Here is a 20,971-nt window from a genome sequence, read left to right as displayed (position 1 = left end):
CTCTACTACTTCTCCATTTGGCTACACAGAATGTTATTATATTGTTAAAAAATGTTCACAAGTCTGTTAGATTAGGTCTCTTAATGAGGAGATAGGTGACTTGAGCAAGGTTGTTGCGTCTCGGTGTCCTGTCCTGTCTTGGCGCCTTTCTATGTATATATTTATAGTATCTGCACTCTGGCTTAGCCAGTTGAAACCAGTTAAGACCATCAGGTCACACATTTTCACATGGGCTAGGCTGAGCCATCCCCCGTGTGGGTGGGCAGCCAAGATATAAGGTATAAGGTATAAGAGTAGAGACCATTTTGAATAGAGCAGACCTTCTTCCGCATTCAGCTGATAAGGCTCCACAGCTGTGCACTTGTTCTTTTTTGCATCCAGTAAATAGTTAAGCTGAGAATATGCCATCTCCTGGTTTTTATTATTAGTATAGCAAGCATTCAAGATAAAATAACCGGAACTTCACAAGTTATTTCTATTCCTTGTCAGGATCTTGTTCTTTTTTTAAATCTTGTTGTGGCTTGATACCCTGGTCCACCTGGGGCACAACATTATTCTATTTTTATGTAATTCTTTAGATAGTATAGTACTACATAATCCATGTTTCAAATATTGTTTAAGATTTTATTTAGATGCAGAAAAATAGCTTATTTTGGTCACAGCTCCGCTAATACTTCAGATAGAAAGCTCATCTTGGACTTAAATTGAAGGTTATAAATGTGGGATGTTTTTAATATACATTTGAGGCAGTGAGATGTATCATAAAATGTTTGAAATGGATCACTTTTGATGGTAATTTGTCAGGCGTAGAAACAATTTTTGATCTTTTAGGGTATGTTGAGGGTGATATTTTAGAATTGTAATACAGGAAGCTCATAATCATTGAACTGCTAGTTCCCCCATGTGCCAGGATACACCATGCAAAATGTTCGACTTTTCTGACTATTTATGCAGTTGCTGTACCTTGACATTTGCAATTACACAATTTCGCCAGAAGCTTTTCCCAAAAGGGGTGTTTTTTGGCCCCTGTGACCAAATGGCCCCGAGTTGGGGGTGGTCCCTATTAACTTGTGATGGCTCAAGATATGAGATAACAGGAAATCATATTTTTAAATAAAAGGTAACAAAAAACATCCTGAGAAGTGGACCTGGCTCCCGGCCTAAAACACATAGACAAAGTACTAATTTAATGGTTAGAAATGCATCGATTAGAAGGAGACGATCACATTTCTTACCACTTAATTTAAGGGGAAGTGTGGTTAAAAATCTAGTGTTATCACATTTAGACTATTGCTCAGCAGTTTGGTCAAGCACTGCCATGTCAAATACACTACCCACAAAAAGTTAGGGATATTTGGCTTTCAGGTGAAATTTCAGGATGAGGCTAAAATGCATTCAAACTACAGGTGAACTTAATGTGACCTCAAAGCTTTTGATTGCACATGTCCAACTGTTAAATGTGTCAGTACTTTTTGTACAAGTTGCTGTTCCCTAACGAGGAGCTTAACAGCAAAATACACACACGACAATGCTCCAGCTCATGTTGGTGGCAACATCAGGGAACAGCTGTTGGAAACTCGTGTCCCTCAAATGGAATAGCCTGCACTTTCTCCAGACCTGAATCCTATTGAAAACCTGTGGGATCAGCTGAGTCGCCGTGGAGAGGCTGGAAACTCTGCACCCCAGAAACTCAATGACCTGAGAGCAGCCCTTCAAGAAGAATGGGATGCCATGCCTCAGCAGACAATGAGTCGACTTGTGAACAGCATGAGACGTCATTGTCAAGCTGTAATTGATGCTCAAGGGCACATTAAGAGTTATTGAGACGTTTAATTTTTTTGTTGTGGTGTACCCACCATTGTTGTTAACTTTTTGTTAGAATGAATTGTTTGAGATGAGGAACTCACCAGTGCATCCTTCTACTTAAATGTCCTACTTTCATGATATGGTATCACTAGTGTAAACTTTTTACATTTTAGTGTATATTTAGTGCGAGTAGTGTATAAAGAAACAGATTGTTCAGAATAAGGCAATGCGTTGTGTACTTTGTTGTCCATATACAACCAATGTTGGTGCAGTGCATGATTACTTGGGGTGGCTGAGGGTAGAGAAGAGATTTTCTGCGACATTGCTTAGTTTTATATGGCAAATATCAAGGATGAAATTGCCTCGGGTACTATATAGCCATTGTGTTTTGGTTCAAATATACATGCGAAAAACAAGGCATGCATCAGAAAGTATATTTATGTTGCCTAAGGTGGGAACAAACAAATATAAAAGCACTGTAATGTATAGATTAATGGTGTCATGGAAGGCTCTGCCAGTAAATATCATTCAAGAAAGTAATAAATATCAATTCAAGATACTGCTGAAAGAGTATTTTATGACAAGTCAGTCTGTTTTTGGTGATGTTGGCTGAAGCTGTCTAGGATAAAACCAACTGAGATGATTAGATCCACATTTAATCAATATAAAATACGGGGTTTAAGTTAATGTATGTGGATTACATATAATTATCTGACCATCTATGAATTGTTATTGATCTACCTGTTGGAGAGGCTAGGTTTGGACTGTATAGGTTTGATTCAATTGGAGTATTTCTCTTCTCGCTTTCGGCATGTCGGTCAGAACACAAAGGAACAGTGGAGCAAAGATGTGGATTGGCAGTTTTAATCCAGGAACATCAGTAAGAGGCGGTTACAGTAGTTGCACTTTAGTGTACAGGCATGGGCTGCTATGATGCAGGCACTGTGGCTAACTATGGATGCTTGTAATCCTGAAGTCCTGTGTATGCATGGTCTGATCATCTATGTGTGTGTGAAAGCATGTGGAAGCGTGAATGTGTGTGTGTGTGTGTGTGTGTGTGTGTGTGTGCGTGCGTGCGTGCGTGCGTGCGTGTGTGTGTGTGTGGTTGAATGTATGTGGTTGAATGTGTGGTTCTGCAATAAACATAAAAACAATACAGCGTATGAGTGTGAATACTTGACTCCTAATAAACACAAATACAGTAACATAACTGGGCTGCAACATTACTAATTCACATGAACAAGCACTATGTTAGCTGTGCACATGAATGGCTATAAACACACGCAAAAGTTGTACAACATACTAAACATGAGCTAATTACTCAAAAGTATGACGCACGTAACGAATCACTAAACATTAATGTGGCCGACTACGGCCGTGGACGTCGCATTATGGCGCCGCGCATTGAGAGCATAATGTCCCAAACTGACGGTAGACATTATGTGCAAAGTGGGACAAAACATGCAAATAAGCACACAAAACTTTTGTGCACTTCTCTACTAATGTCTAACACACAGAAGAGAACACATTTATGTAGTTAAATGGTGTTTAAGACACTTAATTAGTTACTTATCGAACTTCAAAGAGGTACTCAACGAGCTGTCAATCAAATCGGCATCGGAGCTTAAATAAAGAAATAAACACAATACAAAGTAAACTAAAACACTACTTAGTGTACTCACTTTTGGTCAAAGACACAAATTCTGTCATGGCGGCGTCCAACTGCACAATAATTGCTGCGCAACAAGTAATTGACTCAGAATGCAATGCGCGCATCACAGAGGTAACTATAATGACGTCACTCTATTCTTAACATAGAATATGGAAAATAGACAAATATAATAATGATGACAATTAATATTTGGAACCTTTCTAACACTACCTGTACATTGGGAAGTATTACAAATTAGAACTACTAGGTCCTTTGACACATGCTTTGTTGTTTGCTGTGTGTGTTTTTGTAATCGTGTATTCACTGTAAAGATGATGGAGGAAGTGGACTCCAGGAAGAATAGCAATGGTATTTGCCAAAGCTAATGGAGAGACTAATAAACGAAATGGAAAGCACCATAGAAATTTTATTAAACAGAAACAAATAAGACAAAAGAAGTAAAAAGGTGGATAAGGCTTTTAACTTGCCTTTGCACAGTCCTCCTGACTGAATATCCATGGGAATGTTCACTGAATGATTTTGTTGTCCTGCTGCTGCTATCTGTTCAGCTGTTGTCCTTTCAGCATGCCTTTGCCTCGCGAGTTCTCTGCGCTGGGCAATTTCTGCCTTAGTCAAAGGTCTACATTAAGACACAAACACAGTATCTAAAACCAGGTAAAACATCAGTAAAGTAATTGTAACGTGTATATCTCCAACATTTATTAACTGCTTTTCCAATACCTCAATTTAACAGACTAATAAGTGGGGGGATTTGTCCATTAAAGACGTTTGTCCTGTAATACGAAACCACTGATCTCAATATATGACTGGACAGCCGATATGCCAAGGCTTTTTTTTTTTAAGGAGAGCTCAGTATTGTTCATTAGATTTGACATCATCATTGCTCTCCTTTTTAAACAAATAAAAAATTAAAAAATTTCTCATTTTTCTTTTTTAAATATATATACATATATACATATATATATATATATATATATATATATATATATATATATATATATATATATATATACATATATATATATATATATATACACTTTTTTTTGTATGTGGGTCAGTATGTGTATGTGCGTGTGTGTGCGTGCGTGCGAGCGTGTGTATTCATCAGTTCACCTAAAGCCCATTAAAAAAAATCCCATACTAATAATATAATGTAATAATAAATTGCCAAATGCAGAAACATCAATGTAAGTTACCACGATGTAATGGCTCTCGCTAACAGACAGAATTAAGTAACCAGAATTAGGTTAAAAAATTCTATATACGTAGACCATGTTTCTATAAATTTTGATATTTGGTTTTTATTTGAGGCAGATATTTTTTCCATTAAAATGTGATTTATGAGGAGGTTAGACCATTGGTCGATATTCAGAGTTTGTTTATTTTTCCAGTTGACAAGAATTGTTTTTTTAGAGATAGTAAGGGCTACAAGTGTAGATTGAAATTGTTTACGTGGTAAGTCAGTTGTTGTTAGGTCACCTAGCAAACACAAGTTTGGAGATAAAGGTATCCTATAGTCCAAAATAGCGGAAAGTTTTTCTAAGACTTTAGTCCAGAAATACATAACCGGAGTACATAACCATAAAGCATGAACATAAGTGTCTGTAGTGTTTTGTAAACATTGGAGACAAATGTCGGAGTCTGAGAGTCCCATTTTCTTCATCATATATTGAGATGTATGTTCTGTGAATAATTTTATATTGGATACGTTGTAAATTTGTGTGTTTTGTCATTTTAAATGCGTTTTCACAAACTTGAATCCAAAAGTCAGATTCCGGTGCTTTTGACAAGTCTGTCTCCCATTTTGAGATGGGTAAAGACATTTTATCAGTAAATGAAAGTAGCTTATATATTTTTGAAAGTTTTTTTGTTGTTGTCGGAGAAAGCTTGTTAATATCTTTAGCTAAAACAAGCGGTTGGAGCGTACCCCGAAGTGTTGGAATTTTTTTCTTTATCATATTTTTAACTTGTAGATAATGTAAAAAAAATCAGTTTTTTATATTGTATTTTTGGAGCAAGGATGTATATGATATAAACATATTATCTGAGAAGAAATGGTGGAGATGTGTAATTTCTTTCTGCTCCCACACACCTAAATAAAGCGGTTGGTTGTTAAGTTGAAAGTCGGGGTTATGCCATAGGGGAGAAAGCCCACAGGGCTCCACTTGGGCCTTTGTCAATTCTACTGCCTTCCACCAGGCAGTCACGGTGGCGGAAATCATTGGGTTTTTAAAACAATTATGTCGCTTAATTGATGTTGTAATAAAGAGTAAATCTCGAAGTCTGAGGTTATCACAATCCTTCTGTTCTAGTTCCAGCCAACAGTTAGTGTCTCTGTTGGGTTGTGCCCATAGAACGATATATTGTAGCTGGTTAGCTATATAGTAGTACATAAAGTTTGGTGCCTCTAGACCACCTTTGGATTTACTTTTCTAAAGCGTAGATAGACTAATCTTTGCTTTTTTTTTATTCCAGTAAAATTTTGTAACGGCTGAGTCCAACAACTGGAACCATTTAGCCGTAGGTTTAAATGGAATCATTGAGAAAAAATAGTTTATTTTGGGTAAAACTTTCATTTTAATGGTGGCTATTCGTCCTATTAGAGAAATAGGAAGATTATTCCAGCGCTCCAAGTCACTATAAATGTTATCCAGAAGTGGAGAAAAGTTTAAATGAATTAAATCAGTTAATTTAGGTGAGATTTTTATCCCTAAGTATTTTAAATTACCTACAGGAAATGAGTAGTGTGGGTCCTGGCTTGCAGGGTTCCATGAATTTTCTGTAATAGGTAGAAGTGTTGATTTTGTCCAGTTAATAGAATAATCTGATAACTGTGAGAATTTAGTTATTAAGTTAAATACTTCCCCTAACGAAGTAGCCGGCTTTTCTAAATAAAGTAAGATGTCATCGGCATATAGATTAATTTTATGTTCTGTTACCCCAGAGTGAATTCCTTGAATCCTTCTTTCCTGGCGTATGGCTAATGCAAGTGGCTCAATAAATATTGCAAATAATAAAGGGGATAGTGGGCATCCCTGTCTTGTGCCTCTCTGTAAAGTAAAGCTCTGAGATATAATCCCATTAGTAGTAACTGTAGCTTGCCAAGGCTTTTGAAGTCGTGAGGCCGCCATATTGCTCCTCCCAAGAAACGTTTCTTGGCATACGATCCTTTACATTTGTGTCGAAATTGGAGAACATTTGAGACAACATTTAGTAGACAGCATGATTTATGTTTTAAATTTGTTAGACACAAACAAGAGGACTTCAGACATTTTACAACTTGCCTTAAATACATGTAAAAGTTATATGCTTAATGATGTTTATAGGAGGAAACTTGTATATTTACATTAAAGAATTACAATTCTAATCAACAAATGGTGTATCTGCCAAATATAATATTGGGGTCTAAGGAACTGAGCGATAAAAGAAAAAGGGGGTCTTCAAAGCAGCACATACCGTCCACTTGTTAATTAGTTGTTTTTTTGTTTTATTTTACTTTTGTTTTTTACTTAAAAAATAGTGCCCCCCCCACCCCCCCCCCCCACACACACACACACACACACACACACACACACACACCTCGTCTTCCGGTCTTATACTAACTGCCTACAAGTATAGTTTATACCAGGGGTGGGCAAACTTTTTGACTTGCGGGTCACAATGGGTTTGAAATTTTGACAGACGGGCCGGACCAGGAGCATTTGGACCTCATAGCACAGTAAAAACACACAGATAAATGTACAACCCAATTTACTTATAGTGTGCACTAAGGACTGCGTTTTTCAAATGTGCAAAATCCACTTACTTAAAACAGCTTTTCCAATAGCTTCATTTTTATTGTTTTAGCTCAACTTTTGCTGTGTTTTTATGCTTTGTAAAGTGACCTTGGGTGTTCTGAAAGGTGCTGTTTTTAAATGAAATGTATTCTTATTATTATTATGATTATTATAAAATAGCCCTAATCCAGGTAGTACGTTTGCCTCAATGAATATGCAAGATGCGGCATTTCCACACTATTTGGCAAAGTGGGAGGAGAAATGTAAATAGATTATAATAGCACATACACTGTGATCTGTCAAACCTGGTGACTGCATCTATTATTAATAGATTTCAATTCAAGGCGTAAAGTTAAAGAATTTTTTTCCATTGGCCCACCCATTTTTAAACCGGGCCCACAGTACGTGTGACACATGCGGCTGCATGATAGCCGCTGCTGCCTGTCAAGCGCTGAGGACAAAGCGCGTACATCCAATCCGTCTCTGACCACTTTTCCATCTCCGTGGGGGACGCATAGCACACGGTGTTTGTGCAGCAGCTAAAAAAAAAGCCAACGAGGAAACGCTCATAGAAGTGCTCGACGCACGCCCCGGGGATGTATTCACCAATATCAACAGTCTCCTGCATGCGCGCTCCTCACCTCACCCATGACAACATGTAGAAAGGCTATCTTCAGCTGTCAAAAGGATCAAAACACGCAACAGTGCCACAATGTTGACTGATAAACTGAACTCTTTGCTTTCTTTCAAAAAAGAATTGACCGATTCTCTGGACTATCAGGACATTATTGCTGTGTTCAACACAAAACCCTGCCGTCTCCTGCTGTAAATGTCCAAATCCAAATCCAATAAGATAAGATAAGATCCACTGATTGTCACACCCATCTAAGTGGGGCGAAATTTGTTCTCCGCATTTGACCCATCCCCTGAGGGAGCGGTGAGCAGCAACAGCGCCGCGCTCGGGAATCATGTGGTGATCTAACCTCCCAATTCCAACCCTCAATGCTGAGTGTCAAGCAGAGTGACAATCGGTCCCATTTTTATAGTCTTTGGTATGACCCGGCCGGGAATTGAACCCACGACCTCCCAGTCTCAGGGCGGACACTCGGCCACTGAGCTGAACAAAAAAAATAAAAAATAAAAAAATTGAATTTTTTTCTAGCCTTATTGGATAAGTTCGGCGGGCCGGATTGAAACGCATAACGGGCCGTATTTGGCCCGCGGGCCGGGGTTAGCCCATGTCTGGTTTATACAGTAGTCTGCTCGCGAGATGGAAGGATCAAGATGGCCGCCCCATTACTTCAACAGCTTGCATAGGCGTGTATGGGCTAATGGCTATCCCATCAAATATTAAAATCAGTGTTTGAAACACATTTTTCGGGGCCTAGTACCAACAGTTCAGTATAAAAAAATTATTCTAAGTTAATGTAAAAAAAAATAAAGAGTAAAAGGATACTGCATCAGTAATGAATGTTCAAAAGACAGTGCATGTGTATACGCGACGAAGTAAAGAACAGCAGATATTCACGGAACTATAGTACCAGTCACTGTCAATTGAGTCCAATGTGGTAATAACTGAAATCACAATTACTCAAACAATCATTTATGATTTTGGTACAAAACAAGAAAATGGTAAACATAAAAAATATTAAGACAAATAAGCGGTTCAGAAAATAGATAAATAGATGAAAACTCTTTGAAACACTATAATTATTTAAGTTCCCTTTGGACCAAATAAAATGTATAATAACTTATTTTTTTAATTTTCTTTTTTAAGTGCAAATTTATAAATTCAAGTAAAGTGGAACCTCGGAGTTCGAACATCTCTGAATCCTTAGAAATCTGACTTTGACCCAAAAAATCGAAGTAAAAAATTCCTCAGAGTACGACCTAATTCTCGGAGTCCGAACACCCAAGCAAAGCTGAACATACCTTGAATGGGTAGTCGAATCAAACCAAGCAACACCAGTTGCATACGCCACAGTAGTCTAGATGAGGCGTTGCTCGTGCTTCATACATTTGCGAGTGCATTTAGATTTTTCCACGACAATTTTCTTCCCCATTGGGCCAAAGAAAGACAACAGTGCCAGGGGCAGCAAAGAAAAACAGAAACCACAGTCGATTTAAGGAGATAATCGCGCCGTTGTACCGTGATTACGTAAATACTGGCACAATAACTCCCTTTAGCTGTTCAACAATGTGCCTGACGTTAAACAGCACACGCAAGGATCCCTTAGTAGTCTAACAATATGCCCAATGTTTTGTTTTATTAATTTTTTTCCTTTCGGACACATTATTACAGGTTACATCGATCACATCATTTGCAACATTGACATCCGAAAGAAGGGATAACGGGTAAAGGCCGTGGCTTATTAGTAACCTGTCCCCATCGATTCTTATTAAACGCATCAGTCAAATACATTGATTATAATAGTCATTGATTCATATCGTTATCCATCTATCCTAGACTTATGTCTGCACGATCCTCGCTCAGTTCATCTTGAGTGAATGTTCGTGTAATTTGCGGCTGGTCCTCGTCATTTGGAATTGGTAAATCGGTCCCCAGACGCCACCAACAGGCCCACCCCACCAGGCGAGCAGTCAAGGCGAGTGCATGCTCGCTCGTTCACCAGTAGCGTCTTTGCCGACATTGGATCAGTTTTCACACATTATGTGGCTTCCAGAAGGGTAGATCGGCTTGCATGTTCACTCGATTCTTGTCAGCTCAGCTACCACTGTTGCCAGCATCCAATGATACTTGATACTCTTGAGTGCTCACCAAGACCAGCCCGCCCAGCACAGTAACCCCCGCCAGCAGCATCCTGGAACTATGTTCACCAACCCCATTGTAAATATGTACAGCAACAACCTTATTACAATAGCCTTGCATGTTTACATTAAATGTCCAAACAGAATTAGAGCCAGACAATGTTTACATTCTTACAGGAACAGCAATACATGTTATCAATATAGGTGTAAAAACAAGAGTTCAGTGTCAGCAAGTAATCGTATAATTAGTAATATGTTACAATAATTTCATTTGGGTAAGACATATTCCACAATTTAATGATATGAGTTATTGATTGAAGTTATTGAATTGTCTCTCAAACTCCGCCAATTCTTCCACTCTTTTGACGATCCATGTTTTCTTTTGGCCAGGTGAGTTTTCTTTTGTTTGAATGAAAATTCGACAGTCTTTTGTCCACATGTTCTCGATAAGTCCATTCTTTCTCAGTTGTCGCACCCTTTTGGCAATGTCAGCATTGTGTTTAGTCAAATTTACATTGGGGTAAACATGTTTACCTTTTAATTTGAAACGTTCTCGCAGAAGGGCAATCTTTTTCTTCCGGCCAACAAACCTGATCAGAACTGACGGTGGTCTTGACCCCCAGTTGGAAGTCAAAAGCACATTTGAATGAGATGTGAATGTTTGGTGGTGGTCGAAGGGGCTGTAGGCCTTAGGCGCACACTGGCAGCCACGCTTCCGTCAGCCTGCCCCAGGGCAGCTGTGTCTACTTAAGTAGCTTACCGCCATGACAGTGTGAATGTGTGAGTGCATGAACAATCTATCCATTCCTCTGTAAAAGCTTCTTTGAGTGTCTAGAAAAGCACTGTATAAATCCAATGCATTATTATAAAATCATCCACTTTTTGTTCTAAGGCAACAATGCGTCGATCTTTTTCTTGTGTCTCTTGCATCAACTGCTGAATTTCCTGCAGAAGTGGCTCGATGCTCTTTTTCATTTCTAGTATTTCTTTGACCATTGCGTTGAGTTTTGCAAGATAAGATTTTATCTCCTCAATTTCGTCAGCTCTTTTTCCGCCGAGCCTATTGCAACAATGTAGTTAAAAATCACAATGTAAAATTAACAAAATAGTTAAAAAGCGACATAGTCACAGTACAGCGACACAGTCACAGTACAGCGAGTACAGATGCTTCCTTCCTCAACATATGTGTCTTTGAGTCCAATGTAAAATACATAAACTCAGCACTGAACAAAAGCCTAAATTAACATAGCAATAAGGAGGAATAATAATAATAATTAAGGCTGTCACTTTAACACGTTAATCTAGATTAATTAATTACACGCAAATTAGTGCGTTAAAAAAAACAGGGTAGCACTACTAGCCACTACGAGCATTGACAACAGCTGACATGGGCGCGAGTGCAGCACAGCCAGGAGAGGGAGACAGACTTATTTGGACCTGTATCTCCCAGAGCCTTTATTTTGATCATTCTATTCTTTTCAATGTACATCTTTCACCTCGCCGGGACCCATGGGATTGCGCCGCTGGGCTTCCGTAATTGCTGCCGCAACTGCCATTCATCACGGAGGCTACAAGCTAGATTAGCATGGCGGAAAGCAATGTTGTGGAGCGATGGCACCGACATCGTTGGAGCTGTTGTCGAGACGAGTCCGTGGATGCCCTTATGTCCCGGTAGGATGTACGGTTTGGGAGATACGGCCGCAAAAAGACCTTCAGGAAACCGATGATTTTCCAACACCCCACCTGCGATGGTTGCTATCCCGGGTAAAATCACGGGATTGTTGGACCTCTATCTCTGGAACACAATGTTGTGGAGCGATGCCACCGACATCATTGGAAATCTGTTGTCGAGACAAAGCCGGGGATGCCCTTAGGTACCCCGGTAGGACGTACAGTTCCGGAGATACGGCCACCCAAAGACCTCCACAAGACCAATGATTTCAAGGTATAGTCCTAAGGCTTATAGTAAAAAAATAAAAATAACAAATAGGCTGCTAGATGTGATTGAGTCACGACATTTTTGGCAGTACAAGCCTGATAATCTAAATCAATAAAGGTCCACCACCCGTCCGCCTGAGAAAAGCAAGAGAGGGATTTTATTAGCTACTTATAACAGCGAGTAATAACTATATTTAACTCAAAATGACGGCTCTGGGAGATCTAGTTGCCATAAAATTCTGGTAGTGCTAGTGGCTAAACGCAATTTATAAAAAGAACAAAGCCAGGACTATTAACAAGAATGCAGTGATTCATACCTTTTGTAAAAAAGAAAAAAACAGCTCCAGCCTGACTTATTTAAGACTCTCAATGTAAACAAGCTTGTTTGAGCAACTAGCTCAAGGACACAGCGTTAGGTGTCTGTTGTCAGATCCTGTAACCTAGCTTGGGGTGGGTTTTTTAATTTGAAGAGTTAATACAGTAGCCCCAGTTCCTCTTATGGGTTTGAGTTGTTATGACCCAGATATTGTAGCTTTAGATTTTTGTTAACCTCTCCGTCCTTCACAGCTATTTATTATCAGTTCATCTCATGCCATCCATACACCAACCGCAGCTTGTGGAAGTTTAGATTAAAGATTGTTCACATTTTTTTTTTAACAAGATTGAAGTTTAGATTATCTTTTAAAATAATGTATGGCTTAATTGGCTTGTTAATGCCCTCGGAGTTTGACATCTATGGCTTAAACGTTTTCTTTTGAATTTCATTCATGAAGGACTTATGAAGCACTCTTCTCTTCTTGGTGTATTCAATTGATTAGTCATGCACTACAATTTTGTAATGTCCTGGAATTCAAATTCTTTATTTGGGGACCTCTATCAGATAAATTAATTACAATCCCTGTAATTAATTAGATTAAATTTTTAATCGCCTGACAACACTAATAATAACGCATCGGATTTATATAGCGCTTTTTTTAGACACTCAAAGACGCTTTACAATGGAATTTACAACAGGCTCAGACATTTGTGAGTACATTTTTCATCCACTGATGCATCACACCACAACAAAAACGGTAAGGTATTTTTTATTGTTTAAATACTGTACAGGGTGTACATGTTTCTACATCAATACAAATTAAATTAAGTTAAATTAAATTAGAAATAAATTCAAATAGAAATTTTCTGTTTTGGGATCTTGGGAACAGATTAATTGCATTTGCATTATTTCCTATGGGAAAAATGTTTTGGAGGTTGAACAAATTAGACTTTGAACACTTCACAAGATGTTATTATGTTAACTCCGAGGTACCACTGCGCTTGCGCCCATTCCCGCCTACGTTGCATGTTCACCCTGTGCTTGTGTACGGGTTCCCCGGGTATTCCTGCTTCCTCCCACAAAAAAACAAAAAACACATGCATGTAAGGTTAATTGAAGATTCTAAATTGTCCATAAGACTTGACCAACCCTTCATGGATGGGTGTACTGACTCATTATTCTCACAAGATGCAGTACATTCTTCCGTTATTTGATAAACCTTGCATTTTGCGAGTTTAATTTAGCATCTGGTTTCCTAGTATAAATAAACCTAGTGCATTGCCATAATACTGTAGTATTTAAATCAGGTGCGCCCAATTCCAGTCTTCGAAACCCCTATCCAGTCTGTTTTTCATGTCTCCCTCCTCCAACAAAGCTGAATCCAATGATTCAGATAACGATCCTTATCATGAACCAGGTGGAGAGAAACATGGATAGGCTGGATAGGGGCTTTCAAGGACCGGACTTGGGCATACCTGATTTAAATAAACAATTTCAATAGTTCTCTCTTTGCTTCGGGGGGTAGGGGGGCTGGAGGAAGTCGTCTGTGCATGCCTCAAAACAATTCAAAATTGTATCTTTTTTTTTAATATAATTTTTTTTTTTTTACTATTAATACAATTTTAGAACCGTAGAGTGCTCCCTTTAAACCTGGGAAAGTGGACAAGTCTGTTTTGTTTTGTTTTGACAAATTCTCGGTCTCTTCGCCGATGAAATGTATCAGAATATAAACGTGAGAGTAACGTGGGCCTCGTAGCATGTCCTGGAAATTTATTTATTCTAAGCATTTATGGCTGACGCAAATACGCGGAAGTTATGAAATAAATGACAGCTATTGACAGCGGCGCGGGAGTACGTCAAACCAGTGTAACCAGTCGACTGTAACATATTAAGAAATATGTTTGTAAACAATAAGGATGTTGAAAATTTCGACGGCTTTGTAATGGAATGGACAACAAATAATTACCACTCGATCCCCTGAGGTTGTTACAACTGGGATCCAGTGTTGAAGGTAAATATACCCGCAGATGCTAGACAGTTGTGTTGATTTAAAAAAAAAAATCCAGGGAAACTTCAGGTTTTCGGGGGTGATTCTTAAGTCACCCATAGGTCTTAGAGGCAAGTTGCGGCAGGCGCTTTAGGCCTTAATGGGTTAATTGCACAGCCCTATTTTTGTCTGATGATAAAACTAGTGTGATAAAGGTAGAGTTTATTGATGCTGGAAAGAAGACAGTCAGCAAAGCAAATAAAATTCAACTCTAGCAGTTTTAATTGTTTCTACAGGGCAGACAGCATTCAACTATTGTTGAATGTTGCATTTATGTGAAAGTATCAGTTGTTTGATGGTTTAAAATAACCACAATAGTGACACTACCTCAGTTTAGCATTGAGCTAGCGTTTTAGCCCATCTAAAGCATTTCCTATTTCCTAAATACGTACCACTTGTGAAATATTTTTTCAGCCAAGTACCCTAACAAGCGCAAAGCATTTCTGGTTGAAAGTGAAAGGCTGTGCCATCCCTTTCTGATTTATTACTTTGAAACTCTATTTGTATTTACTCTCTTGAACTATTTTGAAATAAAAATATATTACAAAAAAAGGAAGAAATAATTTATTTATGAATAATCTAATTCTAAAAAAAGATTTGTGCACATAAATCAACATTAAGTTTAATATATATATATATATATATATATATATATATATATATATATATATATAAATAAATATATATATATATATATATATATATATATATATAAATAAATATATATATATATATATATATATATATATATATATATATATAAATAAATATATCAATTCACACGTACCTTTGTTTGTTCTGAGGCAAGTCTTTTGTGTCCACAGCGAACATCTTGGACACAAAAACTATAATCGGTGCATTTTCATTGCTTGAGCACTGGAGAAATGCTGGAAAACACCCAAAAGAATTATAAAAAAATTAATATCATTGCACATACACAGTGGCTCGGTGGCCCAAAGCCACTACATGAGTGTTTTGGGCCACCTGAAGTTAGTTCACTGACACTGGCCTGAGTGGGCCAATACAAATTTCAGAAATAAATATGAAATCAACACATTCTCGCTTTTTCAAATATTAATATTCTGAGTTTTTTCCATTGAAATTGATCACTTATCAACCTTTTTACTGTGCTGTGTACATTTTTTTTTTCACAGTGAATCATTCCATTAGAAATGGCATAAACAAAAGATTCAGGCCCAAAATTTTTTAATAAAACTAATTCTAGGATTTTACCCAGAATTTTTTTTTTTTTTGTGTTGTGTTCCCTCATTTTTTGAGGGTGATATCTTCCATGCCCACCCGCGATAAGTGCATTTCCGTGAAGTAGAGGCCGTAACAAAATTTTTTAAAATAAATTGCTCGAGTGGCGGCTTGTTTGGGGGTGGGCGGTGGTACGGGTGGCTGGGTGGGGGATGCTGGGGTTGAGGGGTGTCTGGGGGAGCGGCGGTTGGGCTGTGGTGGGTGGCGGGTGTGGCTGGGGCGCGGGGGCGGCGTGGGGGCCTGCCGTGCCCTGTTCTGCTGTGTTGGGCCTGGGGCGCAGACCGTGTCGAGGTGGGGGTCGCGCCGGGCTCCTGGGTGTGTGATAGGCGATGTCTGGTTGATGCTGGAATTCACTTTGTTTTATCTTTCTTTCCTTTGACCCTTCTCTGGTCCCCGATAACTTCACGAGTCTGGCAGGACTGAACTATCCGGATAAGGTGAAGGATATGGGATTTTTAATAGGTTTCAGGTGAATTAAAGATCACTCACTCACATGCATGCATGCTCGCACGCACGCACACAAAATAATTTTAAAAAAGAGCAATGTTGATGACAATATTGAGCTCTTTAGAAAAAAAAAAAATTCTTCTTCAATAACCCCTAATACTGCCTGTCACCTTAATAAACTCTTCTTGAAAGTTGCGTAAATTAGCGGCCTCAATTAACTTGCTTGTCTACTTCTCCCTCAGTACATTAGGGTTTCTGAAAGGCTTACATAATATACAGTATAAAGACACACAGGAATGGATTTTCACTCCCTTTCCATCCCACTACCCCAGTAACAAATCCTGTCCAGAATGACTCTCACTCCCGTACCGCTCCCATTTTGTAGATCAGGTGCATTAAAAAAAAAAGTTCTTCCCCTCCTACTGGATAATCCTGTTCCCGTTTGCTCCTGTAAATTTATTATCCTGCCCCGTCCCAATCCCGTGCTTAAAGATAAAACTGACTCGCATCCCATGTGAATCCCACGGGTCCCGGAAATCCCCCAAAAATGTCAGCCACTCAATATGAAAGTTGAGCTGCGAGCCTCTCTCAAGCCTGGCCACGTTGTGGTACATTGAAGCACTAGCATGTTTGGTACTGTCACATAGGACAAGTACCCTCTAAATCAGGGGTCCCCAAACTACGGCCTGCGGACCGCATAGATTTGGCCCAGCCCCCTGAACAATAGCAGACAACCCCCCCCACCCTGCACCCCCACCCAAATGGGAAAAAAAGGTCCTTGACAGTCATGCACAAACGCCCATTAGCTAAGCACTTCAGTCTGTTGTTAACAACGCTTACGTTTCACTTTTCTCACCTTTCACTGATGGAGAGTTTGTCAAGATATGTTTAATAGCGCGAGTCTGAGTACAATCACCAGACGCATCGAAGAAATCGGGGGTAATGTGTATGGCCAGCTGCAGCAGAAAACGAAACAATTCATTAGCGCTTGATGAAAGCACGGACGTGCTTATCTTCATCCATGGAGTTAGCGCTAATTTTTAGATGTGTGAGGAGCTGGCAGCCCTCCAAAGTCTGAAAGGGACTACAACAGGGGAGGATATTTTTGGAAAAGTATGCCAAACCAAGGAAAAGTTGGAACTAGACTGGTCAAAGCTTGCCAGACGGGGCTCCTAGTATGGTGGGCACGTCTCGGGGTTTTATAGGATGCATGAACCGCAAGATGGAAGAAGAGGGTCTCACCACCCTGCTACAAGTCCACTGCTTGATTCATCAACACTCACTGTGCTGCAAAATGGGATTCTGTCATGAATGTTATGGTGTCATGCATAAACTTCATCAGAGCAAAGGGACTTAAACAGAGGCAGTTCCAACAATTCCTGTCTGAACTGGTGTCTGCGCACAGCGATGTGCTGTACTACACAGAGGTCCGATGGTTGAGCCGAGGCAGAGTTTTCAGGTGTTTTTACAAGCTGCTACCTGAAATTAATAAATGTCTTCGTTCAAAAGATAAAACTGTCCCAGAGCTGATTGACCCAGAATAGAAATGGCACTTTGCATTTTCAACAGATGTGACAGAAATGCTGAACAGACTTAACTTGCAGTTACAAGGCCAGGGGAAACTCATTTGTGACATGTATTCTCATAAAAAAGCATTTGAAGTGAAACTAGCGCTGCTTTTGGAACAAGTGAAAAAGCATAACTTCATCCATCTCCCTGCTACCCAAAATCTCTACGCAGAGAACCCAGTGGTCCCGTTCCCAGCCCAAAAGTGTGTGGAAGCACTGGAAATGCTTCAGATGGAGTTTGGTATGCAATTCCGTGAACTACATGTTCATGCAAAAGAAATACATATTTTCCAGAACCCCTTTGTTGCTGACATTGATGAAGCCCAGCCTTCTTATCAGTTTGAGTTGGCCGAGTTACAGAGCTGTGATGTTCTGAAAGACGCATTCAAGCCCACCAGTCTCATTGACTTCTATGCCTCCCTTCCAAACAACATGTACCCTAATTTAAAACAACATGCAATGAAGATGCCCACACTTTTTGGCAGCACGTATATCTGCGAACAAACATTTTCACACATGAAACTCCTGAAAACTCCGTTGGGATCAAGATTGACAGATGAACATATGCACCAGTGTTTGAGACTGGCTGTGACAAGAATGGAACCTGACATTCAACTTCTCACCAGCCAGATGCAGGCCCACAGTTCACACTGATGAACATACATAGAGGTATGCTCACTTTTCTAACTTGAATGAGTAATTCTGATTTAAAGAAAATATCACAGTACACAAAATAAATATAACATTTTATTATTAGTTTTACAATATAAAACAAATACAATAAAATCTACTGTAATAAAATCCACCACTTTAACCATAATGGTAGTGAAATATTTTGTGCTATGTAGGTGCTGTATCACTTGTTTCTCAGTCTGCCTGCTTTGTGATTTTCACAGGGAAGTTTAAGTAAGAGGTTCTGCTATGAGAAGTTAAACTTTGACGTGGTAAGATTAATTAATAAAATTTAATTTTCCATGGACTTCATTTCTGAGAGTTATTAGATTTTTATTTATTTATTTCCCCCAAAAAAATCTGTGAAGAACCCACACTCCCAGAGAGTTATTTGATTTGAATACATTTTTTCCAGACTTTTTTTTTCTGTGAAGAACCCAGACTGCCAGAGAGTTATTTATTTATTTATTTACAGACTTTTTTCTTTTTCCTGCTGTGACACTTCCAAAAAGAGTTTTTGTTGCTAGGGGTTGTTTTGGGTGGCTTTCTGGAAATAAATGTTTACGTTTAAGCACCCTTGCAATTATTGTTTTTTTCTTTTACAAACTGACCCCGGCCTCCCATCAGAGAAGGGGAACGTTATGTGGCCCTCACAGGAAAAAGTTTGGGGACCCCTGCTCTAAATTAGTAATGTTTTTGCAGGCTTTACGTGCGTGTAACATTTGATGAGTTTTGACTATGACCTCTGTAAAAGGCAAAAAATGGTGCATTATTCAAAACTGTGGACTTTGTTAGGTTTAGCATATGGCTCCAAAATACTTTTTTGTACGTCATGGGAAGTTTCATATTCCTCCAAATGTTCATATAGTACTTTGAAAACTTGTTTTTTTTAAAATTTGATGCACCGTCCCCAACAAATAGTATTTCAAAAAGTCAAGATTTTTCACCGAGTTGTTTTCCCAGGTGTTGAGATGACACATGCCAATTGGATGAAAATTGTTGGCAAAGGGGGTAAAATATGACTCCTATGAATGTGCAAAATGGGCCAAAATTGGACATTCAAAAATTCATAGCTCCCCTTCCAGTAAATTTTAGCATATGGTTACAATTGACTTTTTTTGTGCGTCTCGGAGTGCTACATATGCCAATTTTCATAGCTCTGGGTCAAACATGCCAGGATTGGTTTTAATTTTTGTACTCTAGGAGGCGCTATGGAGCCATGTTGTTATGACAACTTCATAATATCAAATTTTTTGTTGGGTCCAAAGAGTGTGCAGTTTAGTGAGTTTTGATCCCCAAAAATGTGATTATTTTTTGAGAAAAATAAAGAAGAATTAGAGCTTCCAGCAAACGCGATGTTTGGCATAAGAACAACACTGCTCATCAGTCTCAACGCACCATTCCCACTGTCAAACATGATGGTGGGAGCATCATGCTGTCTTCTGCAGGGACAGGGAAACTAGTGTGAGTAGAAGGGAAGATGGATGGTGCCTAAGACAGGGCAATCTTGGAAGAAAACCTGTTGGAGTCTGCAATAGACCTGAGAATGGTTCACCTTTCAGCAAAACAATAACCTGAAGCATACAGCTAAAGCAACAATGGAATAGTTAAAAACAATGCATAAATGTGTTAAAGAGTGGCCCAATCAAAGTCCTGATCTAAATCCAATAGAAAATCTGTGGAGAGAGGTCGGATTGCGGTTCGCTTTCTCCATCTACCCTAGCTGAGCTGGAGGTGTTTTGTAAGTAGGAATGGGCAAACATTTCAGCCTCCCCATGTGCAAAACTAATAAAAGACAAAACCCAAAATACTTGAAGCTGTAATTGCAGCAGGGGTTCAACCACGTATGACTTCAGGGGGTGTGCTGAATACTTTTGCACACCCTATTTTTCAGTTTTTTTTAGTACAAATTTGAAATAAGATGTTGTTTCACTTCATGGTTGTGTGCTACTTTTCTTTAACTTTCACATAAAATATTAATGAAACCTATTAATGGTTGTACCATGCTAAAAAGCTTTTAAAAAAATCAAAAGGTATGTTTTTCATGCCGCTGTATATGTCCAGCTACTGATTGAATTGGTATCTGTGGGGTTTTCCAAACTTGCTGATTGACCACAAAAATCCTCAACACGTAAGAGCCATTTTCTTCTTTTTCTTTTTTATCTCAAATAAACAGTAAATAAAAGAAGTTATTTAAACAGACACATTGCTCCATCTTGTGATTGGATTGGTGATCGGAAATCACTTTTCTGAAAATCACTGAAAAGAAGAAGAAATGTTTTCCAATTCATACCATTTTTCAGTTCCTGTGTCCTCTCAGGTAAGGTGTCAAATCGCTGCACTCCTACACTCATCAGTTTCTCCACCCTCTCTGTTGGTATGTGTAATGGGCTCGGAAGCTTATTACATACCATTGCTACAGCCAAGTGTCAAAGAAAATTTCAACTAAAAATCATAAATGGAACCTTAAAGCCAACGATATAAATAAATAAATACCAGTAATAAAAAAGGATACAGAGGACCGCCTGAGACACTGGTAACCATTGGCTGCATATAGCAGACAGAAGGACTTTAGGGTCAGAGTGACGACAATCCCTGGCCATCACCTTGACGCCAAGAGATGACAGCACCTTCTCAACCTTCTCCTTGTCTCTGTTAACGAAAAGATTGACAACTTGGCACAAATAATATAATCCGTAA

The 20,971-nt window shown here is 38.9% G+C and overlaps 1 protein-coding gene across 5 annotated transcripts in view; it reads right to left on the bottom strand.

The window, feature by feature from the left end:
• Positions 1-20,971, bottom strand: part of efl1 (elongation factor like GTPase 1) — a 146,044-nt gene that overhangs the window by 74,339 nt on the left and 50,734 nt on the right. For all 5 annotated transcript variants that reach the window (XM_077562808.1, XM_077562810.1, XM_077562812.1 and 2 more), the window contains 4 exons: positions 20,787-20,923; positions 20,565-20,687; positions 15,112-15,211; positions 3,946-4,097 (listed from right to left, as the gene is read on the bottom strand). In XM_077562808.1, the coding sequence (XP_077418934.1) occupies positions 3,946-4,097; positions 15,112-15,211; positions 20,565-20,687; positions 20,787-20,923 (512 nt within the window). The remainder of the gene's footprint in view (positions 1-3,945; positions 4,098-15,111; positions 15,212-20,564; positions 20,688-20,786; positions 20,924-20,971) is intronic.

The sequence above is a fragment of the Vanacampus margaritifer genome, chromosome 4, assembly GCF_051991255.1.
Source record: "Vanacampus margaritifer isolate UIUO_Vmar chromosome 4, RoL_Vmar_1.0, whole genome shotgun sequence".
NCBI classification, from domain to species: Eukaryota; Metazoa; Chordata; class Actinopteri; order Syngnathiformes; family Syngnathidae; genus Vanacampus; species Vanacampus margaritifer.
Note: the sequence above shows the minus strand (reverse complement) of the source record. Positions and strands in the feature narration are given on the sequence as shown.